Source organism: Pelodiscus sinensis, chromosome 3, assembly GCF_049634645.1.
Source record: "Pelodiscus sinensis isolate JC-2024 chromosome 3, ASM4963464v1, whole genome shotgun sequence".
Taxonomy (NCBI): domain Eukaryota; kingdom Metazoa; phylum Chordata; order Testudines; family Trionychidae; genus Pelodiscus; species Pelodiscus sinensis.
Genome location: NC_134713.1, coordinates 172,644,164 through 172,656,308, shown reverse-complemented (window position 1 = coordinate 172,656,308; position 12,145 = coordinate 172,644,164). Strand labels below are relative to the sequence as shown.

Genomic DNA, 12,145 nt, shown 5'->3' with positions numbered 1-12,145 from the left:
TTGATCGTCAGATAGGCTCCAGGATACTAGCCCATTACTTTATTATCTTCTCTGGATTTATACTGGCATAGCAGATGCCTTTCCTCACTTTGCTGTCGGAAATGCTATAGCGTTTGGTTCTCAGTCAGAGGCCACAACAGCAGTGGCACAGCCAGCTACAAGGACACAGGCAACTCTGACAATTGTGTGTTGGCATCTAAGGTCATACCCTATGCATGTTCAAGCTTGGGTTGTAGTCACCATTAATGTACTGTGATTCCATTCCAAATGTTGGCAGACTGGCCATGGAGGAGGCGGTATGAATCTGTGGGCATATAATTATTTTTCTTATGCACGTAAGAGAGGACCTAGTGGCCTTGTAGATTGGCAACCGAGGTCCAGTGACAGCAAGTCTGCACTGGCACGGAAGCAAAAGTATGTAATTGGACCATTGCAGGGCACTGCTACACACTGAGGGGCCCATCAGCAGTCCCTAACAGAATGTGGCCAACATTGGAGAACACTAATTGGGGAATGTACAAAGGAGTTCAGTTATGGCCCAGGACAAACAATAAATAAAAAAGGGAATGAATGCTGGTCTGTGTTGTTAGACATGTATTCATACAGCAACTAACTGGGAGCCATAGAGCACCACCGGGACCATGAGGCTGTACAGATTCTAGTGTGTGGGGGCGGGGAGATGGCCAAAACCCTTGCAATCACAAAAGGTTCAGCAATTTGAAAACTGTGGATCACCAAGTTATTCCAGGAGGTTGGGGCTCCTTAGTAAAGCTTCGGAGCCCATTTGTTTTGGCCAATGTAAAGGCGGGTCAGTAACTGGGTTTTTGGAGGAAGCAGCCTAGCTAATGTCTGTCACTTCCTTGTGGTGGACGTCCAGTGCAAGTTCTGTGGCTGGATAAATGGTTTGGAAAAGGATGGGGTTAATTAAAGGAACAAATGTGGAGGGGGACAGTTGTAGACTCCTCTGATTGGTATGGAAGGGAGCCAACTACCTCATTCTCATAGTCCAGCTTAACCCTTCTATGAGGGAGGCGGATGGTTAAGATCCCAACAATGGATTTGCTGGAGGGACCTTAATGGAAAAAGAGGGGAGCTGGTAACCTTCCTTCCCCCGAGTAATTACAGAATAAATATGGGGTTATGTGTACTATACACTTCTATCTGCCCAGTAGTCCCAGCATCTAATACTAAAGTTGTTGCCTGATTAAACCCTAGTCATAGGTATTTTATCCTTCTTTCAGAATCGCCAGGCAATCAGAATATGGTCCAATAGTTACACTTTGATGCAGATGACTATAGGTTGACGGAACAGAAATAGTCAATTAAAAGGACTTTGTGTGAATGGTTGTTTGGTGTAGTTGTTTCCCATGTAAGCATTTGTTCAATAAAAGCTCTGTGTAATATAGCTATAAACCCAGGCCCCTGTTGTTGAAGTCAGCTTTGCACCTATGGTGACCTGCAAAGGCAATGCTCCCCTTTGAAGTTTCAACCCCTGTCTCTTAAACATTAAACACAGAATTCAGATGTGTGGGCTTCACTACAGCTGCAATTGCTGCTGTGAAAGAGTCAGAGGGGTTGCTGCTGTGCCCACGGTTGGATGTGGACTGGAGCAGAAATAAGAATTTCATTTCACTCCAGGAAAGAGTTTGTGAGGCTGCCAAAGCCACATGATATGACATCTGAGTTTCCAGTTATTCTCCCATTCCTCTGTTAGCTAACCTTCCAATACCCTTTCAGCCAGCTCTTAATTGGTAAAACAGTGAATAGCAAATGAAACCAACGAAGCAGAACCCATGAGCCTGATTAGGCTTTCAGACCAGTGGAAATGAGTGGTAGCTTAATCCAAGTTACTGTGCCAGTAGTTAAACCATGGCTGTAAGCCCCTGGGCTTTTTTTTTTAACAATTCAGTGTGTGTGTGTGTGTGTGTGTGTGTGTGTGTGTGCACACACAGCAAAATAAAACCTGCTACATGTCCCTTAAGCCTCTTACCGAGGGCTTGGTTTGATTAAACTCCTGAGTTGGTTACTTCCTGGGGCACAGCAGGCAATTTGGGAAGCCATTTTTTTGTCTAAGAAAAGAAAGTAGGGAGTTCATCCCTTTGAAATGTTGGTTCCCAGCTAACAGATCTGTCACCTCGTCAAAGAGAGGATTGTCTGTCAGAAAGCATATCCATTTTACCCCTGTTATTACAAGGGTGCCAGACCAGGGAGTTTGCCAGACTAATGGAGGTCAGTGCTCCCCTGATGGCTGCCCCACTCCCAGGCTCCCCTCCTTGAGGTGCCCTGCCCTGCCCTGCCCTGCCACTGGCCCTGCTGGAGTTACCAATTCCAGCTCCCCATCTTGCTGCCCCAATGTCTCTTGGGGTTCCCGGTGGGGACTGTTTCTATCGTTCTTGTTGCCTCAAGGTGTTCCCCGTGGTTCCTGGCTAGGGCCACCAAGCCACCACCAGCCTTGTTTTCAATGGGGATTCCCCAGCCAAGACTTCTCTGGCCATCCTGTCCCACTGCTGGGGCCACACTGCTGCTGCTGGGGATTCCAGAGGTTCCCTAGCTAGGGCTGCCCACCTGTGCCAGACACACTTCAGCTGGGGTGCACCAGTAGAGGTTGCCTGGTCACTCCAACCCCTGCCACCAGGAATTTCCAGGGGTTCCTGGCTGGGTCCATCGGGCCACAGGCAACTCTGCTGCAGCTAAGGGTACCTGGCTAGGACCGGGTCTCCCCAACCACTTGGCCCTGCTAGCACCAGGGGTTACCCCGCTGGGTCGGAGCCCCCTGCTGATGCTGGGAGTTCCCGGCCAAGCTGAAGGCTCCCCAGCCCCGGTGTTACTGTGGGGCTCTTTGGTCCAGCAATATCCATAGCCCTGCCAGACCAGAGAGTCCCAGATTTGGGAGGTTTAACCTTATTTGGAAATTTCAAGACTGTGTTAAGGCTTTTTTTTTTTCCTTTTTTTGTGGAGCTTTTATTATATACTTTAATTTTAATACTGAATATTTTGTTCATTTCCCCCTCACTTTGATTTAGTATTTTCTATAACTAACATTTAGGTTGTAATGTCCCTCTTTCTTAAACATATAGTAGGTAATAAACAACACCCATTTATTTGATTTTTATGGAAAGGAAACGTGTTTCCTGTAGGGATGTAAGTGACTAGTCGAGTGGTTGACTACTTGATAAGCCTAGTATTCCCCTCCAGACGGTTCCCCCCAAGACTGTCTCTATGGGGGGCAGGAGAGGCAGAGGCACAACAGGGGACTGGGCAGCTCTTATTATATTTAAAAGGCAGAGCAGCAGCAGGGTTAGCTCCTGGGGCCAGGAGTTAAACCTTCTGCAGCTCTGCAGTTTTACCGCTTATCAACTAATCGATTAGTCAATGGAAATTCCATCAACTACTTAATTAGCTGATGAAATGCAATTTAACATCCTTAATTTCTCCTGAGAGCAATTAATTCATGACCTGTTAACGAATATGGAATTCTATTTTTTTTTTGGTCCAAGCTTTAAGAAAGATGAAATAGCAAAAATTATTTACAAATCTAACACTGCTTCTTGTGCTATCATATACTTTGTTTTTCTTGAAATGAATGTTCCCATTACATCAGGGGTCTCAAACTCAGTTTACCTTAGGACCAATGCCAATCCTCAAGTCCTACTAGCAGGCCAGTGGGGACCCCCATCTGGCAGGACTCTGAGTAGAGGGTCTCTGTGTTCCCCCCCACCAGTGGTCCCCAGTGTCACCACTGGTAGCACAGCAGGGCTAGAGCAGCTACCTCTGTGTCAGTGTCTGCACATCCCTATGGCCAGGGAGAGTTGTGTGAAGAGCTGCCATGTCCATAAGATAGTTCAGTGAAGCTTCCTTGGACCCGTGTTTGGGGGGGGCACATTGTTTCCCCCCCCCAGCCATACTATAGATGAGATGGTCCCCCATATTCACGCTAATCTGTAGGACCCTGGTCAGGCTGGGACTGGCAGCAAAGATTCCCTCCCCTCCTCCTCCTCAATAAATCAGTAAAAAACAACACCATAAGTCAGATACTGGGGCAAGTTATTTTCTGTCTTTCTTGGGTACTGCTGGCATAAAGCATTTTACAGAGCCACTTTCAGCAGAAAGCTTCATTGGCACAGGTTTTGGCTTTTGCAGTTTGTTTTGTAATTAAGACTTACTGATGCTGACATTTTTTCTTCACACATAAATATTGTGCATAAAATATTCACTGTATTGTACCTTTGGAGCTATGAGTAGAGTTATGTTCCACCTTTATAGCCTTATTGTCAGGGTGTGCACTCCCCACCGTGCCTCAGTGACCCACTGACTGTCTTCATCTAGCCCATCTCCGGGCAAGCTACAGTCTGTACGGGCCGCTCATCACTGGTACTGGGGTATATCTGCTGCCCCGCTTCCCTGCGCTGCATTGCTACCAGCCTCCAGGACCTGGGCCTTGCCTCAGACCTCCCAGACAAGAAGTGCCTTAGCTGGCACTCCCCAAGCCCTGGCTGGCTGCCCCAATACTGTTCTCCCTCCTGGGAACCTTCTGCTGCCAGCTCTTCACTTCTCCCTCTCCAAAGCAAACTGTGCTTCTTTATATATCCCCCAGCTGGGCCCTCATTAGTCCTAACAGCTTCAGCTGGGTCTTTGCTTTCAGCCCCTGCTCCGGGCCTGAGTTTTGCCCTTAAAGGGCCAGTGCAGGGCAGGCGCCCTGTCACACTTATAATGAAAACACCATGCTCAGTGACCAGGAACATATTGGTGCCCCAAGGAAGGATCTGATGGAGGTTCAGACCCTGATACCGCCTCCTCCTTGGTATAATTCATATGCATCATTGGCTCATAATGCAGTGTTATTCCACATTGATACTGGAATTAGTTGTCACAACAAAACATTCAGAATTTAATCTGACGTTACAGTGCTAAAAGTCACTGTTAGATTACGCACCTGGTAGTTCAACAGGCCTGAGCTATTGAGGAGATGTAACAGGTAACTCACCTTAGCCATTGATGATGTCTGTTTTGTTGTATTTTTTAGGTATGGTTGGATAAAAGGGGGGTTCCTTACCTTGCTAATCTACAAAGACTTGTTATGTGTGTAGTGTGTGTGTTGAGTTTTGAGATGACTTTATTATCGTTTTTCTTATATTTGTTAGGCCAGCAGGGAGAAAAGTGTGAAAGACCTGACATACTGGGATCTGAAAGAGTTCTGCCTTGTGACCGGGTCCCCTCCTTCGGTCTGGTCCGGGGTGCGGTCACCCGTCTCTAATCCAATTATTTCTATCTCTGTGTGTCGAATCCGACCACGTTTCTCTTTTTTCTTGGTTGAGGGAAGGAAGGGGGGCCCGGGCCCGCCCTCACTCACGGGCCCCAGCCCAGGGCCCTAAGGACAGAGACTGCGCTCCAGTCTCGGTCCGGCTGGCGGGGTCGTGCCCCTAAACGCACCAGCCCACGGGCTACTTCACCGCCTTGCCCTGGGCTGCTTCCTTTCTCCCCCACTTTGTCCTCGGGATGCCCTTTACTCACAGGGTCGGCTCCCCCCCGGGAGGTTGTCCCGAGTGCGTCCAGGTCTCTCCCCCCCTTGGGGAAGCCTGGTCCTCTCTGTGCCCCCCTCCCCTTTTCCAGTGGCTGGCGGGCTTTTAAAGTCCCCGCCGACCCGGGTGGGGTTTACGCGCCCCGCCCCCCTGACGTCTGCCACGGTGCGTCCTTGTGCCTTCTCTGACCGGCGGGGCTGGGGCGGACTCAGCTGCGCCACAGCCTTCCTCCAGCTGAGCCGCGGCGCTAATCAGCTGAGCTGCGGGTTCCCTCCGCCTAGCCACGGCGCCACTCAGCTGAGCCGCAGCGCGGGAACAACCGGCGCACCACTGGTATCCGCTCTGCTGCCCCTCTGCAAGGGTGCAAAGTCCCGGATGTTGGGTGCGGGGTCTCGGCACCCCGTCACATGCCTCCTAAAGTTAATTTCAGTCCTATCGTATATGTGACTGTCATCTTGTATTTTCTGTGGTGAAAATGCTTGAGATTTCTAACTCACAATGGTATATGAGATTAATTGATCAGTAGTAGACTTCCATCCAAAAAACGAAAGTAAACCAAACAAACAACAATCCCAGCCCACATTAATTGCTTCTGATTCAAAATACATGCAATGGACAACATGGCACGTATTCAGTTACATGGAAGGAGGAATCGTGATATTATTCCTGTAAAGCTGTTTTAGTGCAGCTGAACAAAGATCATTAAGCCTATCCACTGTTAATGGCTGATCATTGATGTCATTACCCGGAGGTGCTGCAGAACTCATTACAGAAACCACAAGGAATGGGAACAAATTCAAAAACGAAAACTGAATTTGGCTGAGTGCATAATCTATACTGGTATTGATTGAGGGAGAAGCTGCAGAAGAATAAGAATTCAGAGAATTACCTTCAGTGATTTTAGTGAAAGGCCATCCAACAGGACACATTAAATAGATGCTTTTCAGTCACAGCCGCATTGATTTGATCTTTCCAATGACAATTCAAGCTGCTTTTTCCAATAAAGAGGTGTAGAGTTGCTGATTTGGCATTTTATTATCTTCCTCAAGGAAAATGGCATTAAATTAAAATTTAGTCTTGTATAATTAAAGAGCATGATAGGCACAAAACCCGTTAATCTTCTTAAAGCTTTTCCAAATCCTTGTAAACTGTGGATCTGTTTACAGTATTAGATTATGAAGATTTTTCCTGCATTCCAAGTTCAAAAGAATACCTTTACTTTTTTTCTACACCCATTTGTGTTTAAAATATATACCATTTGATAGTTTGCAATGTATAAAGTGCATCTATGCAATGTATAAAGTGCATCTATACACTGTATTGCATGGCTTTCAAGTGAAATATTTCTTACGAAATATTTAGTGTTTTTAAGTGATTAACACAAGTTGATGCATGAGGAACTTCTCTCTCAAAAACATTTGTAGTGCTTTCTAATTAGGCTTCTGCTCTAAACACAGGCTTCCATAAATCTGTATCAAATAAATTTGTTTGTATATTTTACTTCTTTATTAAATACTAGCAGAAATACCCAGCGTTACCCAGGGAAAGTATAGTAAAAGGTGTGATGAATGAACTACGTCAATTACATTAATATAGCATATTTTATTGGAAATACTTTTCTCTTAGGGTATGTCTACACTACCCTCCTATTTCAAAATAGGAGGGTAATGTAGGCATTCCGCAATTGCAAATGAAGCCCGGGATTTGAATTTCCCGGGCTTCATTTGCATAAGCAGGGTGCCGCCATTTTTAAATCCCCGCTCGTTCGAACCCCGTGCCGCGCGGCTACACGCGGCACGAACTAGGTAGTTCGAACTAGGCTTCCTAGTTTGAACTACCGTTACTCTTCGTGGAATGAGGAGTAACGGTAGTTCGAACTAGGAAGCCTAGTTCGAACTACCTAGTTCGTGCCGCGTGTAGCCGCGCGGCACGGGGTTCGAACGAGCGGGGATTTAAAAATGGCGGCGCCCCGCTTATGTAAATGAAGCCCGGGAAATTCAAATCCCGGGCTTCATTTGCAATTGCGGTATGCCTACATTACCCCGCTAGTTCGAACTAGCGGGGTAGTGTAGACATACCCTTATATATTACTTTAAGAAATTAACATAGCTAGTGAAGTGCTTACAAAACAACAAATCCCATAGGGTCTCTTTTCTCAATCCCCACAAATCAGGAAGGCTCATCTTCCCTTAAAGACTCTATGCTAACCAGTGCCTTCAGCATCCTAGTCAGAAGCCCTGAGAAATGGAGTGGATATCTCCTGGGCTCTGCAGCAGCAGCAAATCACTGCTCCCCAAGTAGCCACTCCCCGAGTGCCTTCAGTGCATGCTCCATAGAGCAACTTGAATGGACTTCCTAGAAGCAGCTGGTCTGCTTGCATTGATCAGACAAAGCAAAACACCTTCAGACCAGGTGCAATTAGTGAAATCTAGATGATCAGAACATGTAGTGCCTGAACATAAAAGATTTTGTGTGCTCCAGCCCTGCAGTGGGGTGGCAGTGGGACTGCTCAGGCTTTCCAATACTGGGGAGGAGCCTTGGGGACCAGATCCAAGCAAGCTGGGGGCCAAATCCAACCCCTGGGCCTTAGGTTCCCCACCCCTGTAATAGACTTAGTATGTGCTCATTTTGCTTGCTGCACATTGGGTTTTGCCAGAAATTAGAATTATTAGTTAGAGATACAAAAGGACAATTTTTCCCTTCAAGTTTCTCCTATAAAGCTTCTCCATATTGAAACTATAGGTGTCTATGAGGGCAAAATTTGTTTCCCATTGGGTAACATGGGTTCAACTCTCATCGGAATAATTTCACATGTTCAAACTGTACAAATTTGTGGTTGTATAACTGAATGGAAAGTTGACTCAAAGATGAGGTTGAAAGAGTCAGTGATTTGTGTTAGACACACAAAGCTAATTGCTGCCAAAATGTGTTTGGATGTTTGTAGTATTTACACTTAAATATCATTTGTCCTGGGTGAAATCCACCTAGTGAATATTTCAATACAAGTATATTTTAAAAAGCAAAGAAATGAAAGCAAAAGGTAAGCAATGTAGACATTTAAAACTTGAATATAATAAATGGTAATAAATGAACACTTTTGGGGATTTATGTAAATTATATAGAAAAATTATGTGCATCTCATATCCACATCTGTGCATGGGATCAATTTATCTGCCAGTCTGGGCACAATAGAAACAATTTTGTGAAACATATAAACAGATGTATACATAGGAGACAGGTAGTCTTTGTAAAATCCACCTTAACTGTAGCTGATCCTATATACATTACCCATGAGATTCCTTTGAACCTCACTGAAGAGAAACAATAATATTACTATCCCCAGTTCTGTCTGATGTTCTCAGCACAAAGTCTGAATCCATAGAGATGATAGCAAGTCCAGTTGTGATAGGGCTTTCCTTGTCAGGTGATGATTCCTATTCATATGACAGTTAGCCTCTCCCTTCCTTCCCCCCCCCCCCCCCCCCGCATTCCCCTTCTGTTCTGAAATGTGATTTGTCCTTTTCGTATGTATCCTTTGGTATATATAGTTGTGACTATTTTCTTCCACTATTTGATCTGAGGAAGTGGGTCTGGCCCACGAAAGCTCATCAGCTAATAAACCATCTTGTTAGTCTTTAAAGTGCTACATAGTCCTGTATTTTGTTTCAGCTACACCAGACTAACACGGGTACATTTCTATCACTCCTCTCCCTATGGAGATTATTTTGGCTTCTTCTTTGAGGCTACGTCTACACTGTAGGCTTCTTGTTCAAGAAGCCTTTTGCACAAGAGTTTTTGCACAAAAACTTCTTGCGCAAGAGCACGTCCACACCTCAAAGTGTATCACTTTTGTGATGCGCTTTTGTGCAAGAGAGCGTCCACACTGCACGGACGCTCTTGCGCAAGAAAGCTCTGATGGCTATTCACAGAATGTCCATCAGAGCACCTGCACTTTTTCAGATAGGCTCTTTTTGTGCAAGAAGGATGGTCAGGAAAGTTTTAATTTGCATTGTGTTACCCTCTGTGATGCAGTCAGCCTTTCCCAGTATTTTAAAAGGTAGCCAACTCTTCTGTGACTGTAGCACCAGAAGAATTAAAGTGTTTCCTTTGATTACTGCAGATTTTTTTTTCTTTCAGAAAGTATGGTGTCCAATCTCAGGCTCTTTTATTTAAGTGAGATTTTTTGCATGAGGGGGAAATTCTTTCCTCTTCTGTATTGTATACCTTGCCTGTTGATATATATATTAAGATTTATTAGCCTATCACCTCTGAAAGAATGTATGGGTACAAATGACAATCAGCAATTGAAGTAAAATGCATTGGCTTGATGTAGCAAACATGGTTAAATTGTCTGAACCTGTTTTTCCACTGCATTGCAACTGGTGCAAAATGGATGTAAAACATTACTATATTAGAATTCTGCTCTCATTTACACCATAAGAGTGTTTTACATGTGCTTTGAACTAACTTTGCACAGGTGTAAATGACTTTACAAGGGGCAAGGGGATAGCTAATCATAGTATATAATTCCAGCTATAATTAAGTTCATGGCACAAATCCAAGATCCCACCATAGTTTCCAGTAGACTACATGAATTATATTCTAGAAGTGCAAGATATATTTTTCTCAAAGGTATTGTCTACTTTGGGACTACAGAACAGTATACTACAATAAAAAAACATATCCCCTAATTTTGATCTGAGGAAGTGGGTCTGGCCCACGAAAGCTCATCATCTAATAAACCATCTTGTTAGTCTTTAAAGTGCTACATAGTCCTGTATTTTATATCCCCTAACACATCTTCACTAGTATGATGCCGTTAGTATGAATAGGGGAAATCATATTTATAAGCTTCGTAGCTGGTTGTGGTTTACCTGGTTTTAGCATTTAACCTAGCAACCTGTTTCTGAAAATGGATTGTTTCTTTGTATGCTAAATGGTCAATTGTATTCAACATTATAAGTCCAATGATGTTAATATGTTCTAATGTGATGCTATTCTCTCAGTATAGATGTGGCCAATGAAAGTTTCATCTGTATTACTTTGGACTTGCCTGCAAAGGGAGTCAGAAAAGTTAAAAGTTAATCCTGACAGGATTAATTCACATTGAATTAAGGCCACTTCCTTCCTGAGTGAAAGCATACACAAGAGAGTTTAATGTGCTTTAATTTATGTGAATTGAATTTACACTTTTAGTTGATTAAGTTTCTGAAGTGTGCTTGTACAGATACAACCTTAGAAAAATAATTTAATTTGAATGAAATGATTGATTGAGCTGTTTTGTTGTTTTCTGAATAGATTTTAAGTATTGTAAACACATATTACCTTGTTTATTATAAGAGTTATTCGTGATGACATTCAAATTAACTATAAAAAAGGCTTAGTGGGTTTTGCCTACGAAAACTCATGATAACTATATATATTTTTGTTAGTTTTTAAGGTACCACAGGCCTAATCATTATTTATGAAAAAAGGCTGTATTTCATGTATTTTGTTTTTAAGTAGCAGAGATTTTTAATCTTTTTTTTTTTCCCCCTCAGGAAAAGAAGAATATATTGCAACATTCAAGGGATCGGAATATTTCTGCTACGATTTGTCCCAGAACCCGATACAGAGCAGCAGTGATGAAATAACTCTGTCATTTAAAACTCTTCAGAGGAATGGACTGATGCTTCATACAGGAAAATCAGCTGATTATGTCAATCTTGCACTGAAAAATGGAGCTGTCTCCTTGGTCATTAATTTGGGCTCAGGGGCCTTTGAAGCACTGGTGGAACCTGTGAATGGGAAATTTAATGACAATGCCTGGCATGATGTGAAAGTAACCAGGAATCTGCGTCAGGTAACAGTACAATGGATACAAGAATAACTGACTGTTTCTGCTACAGCTAAATGTGTGATGATTTGAAATCTGAACACTGTGACATTGGATGTTTAGTAGACATTTAAAGAGAATTTTTAATTTACACAAATAGGGATATTCCTGCCACACTTGAGCAGGGGCATATCTAGAAAGTAGTGGTGGAAAGTGGCTGTTTAAATGAGACAATATAATAGTCAGATATTTCAAAAGACTTCAGGCATCATGCACACATTTCTCTTGGACAATTTTCTGTCCTCCCAGACTTATATTAGTCACTGTTCCATACTGATAATTATGCACATAGCATTTATTTCTGTAGCTGAATCACAGCTTTTAGTCTAAAGAAACTTTTTGTTTCTTCTTCTCCCTCCCCCTCAAAAAGTAGGCAGTAAGTTCATTCTCAAAGAAACCCTCATATATTTTTGGTGGCATTTTCTGTCTCATAGCCACATCTAACTGAACAAAACCAGCAACACTAACAAAAGCCTGTAGGATTCAAATCATTAATAAAGTGCATGTCTATATTGGGGTCATTTTGTATTTTGGTAGTTAATCCTTGGGGAATGAATGAAATTCCAAGTATGTGTATACACCAATTAAACTTTTTATCATATAAATATATAGTGTATACTCATATGTGGTATGAAAATGTTATGCATTGTAATATTTTGGGGTTTGGGATGGGGTATTCAATGATATTTTATTGGTACTAAAATGTGTAAATATGTTAAGTGCTATATTTTTTACTGCCCTACATGCTTAT

The 12,145-nt window shown here is 43.3% G+C and overlaps 1 protein-coding gene across 14 annotated transcripts in view; it reads left to right on the top strand.

Moving 5' to 3' along the window:
* Nucleotides 1–12,145, top strand: part of NRXN1 (neurexin 1) — a 1,137,502-nt gene that overhangs the window by 422,545 nt on the left and 702,812 nt on the right. For all 14 annotated transcript variants that reach the window (XM_075925469.1, XM_075925468.1, XM_075925459.1 and 11 more), the window contains one exon: nucleotides 11,060–11,361. In XM_075925469.1, the coding sequence (XP_075781584.1) occupies nucleotides 11,060–11,361 (302 nt within the window). The remainder of the gene's footprint in view (nucleotides 1–11,059; nucleotides 11,362–12,145) is intronic.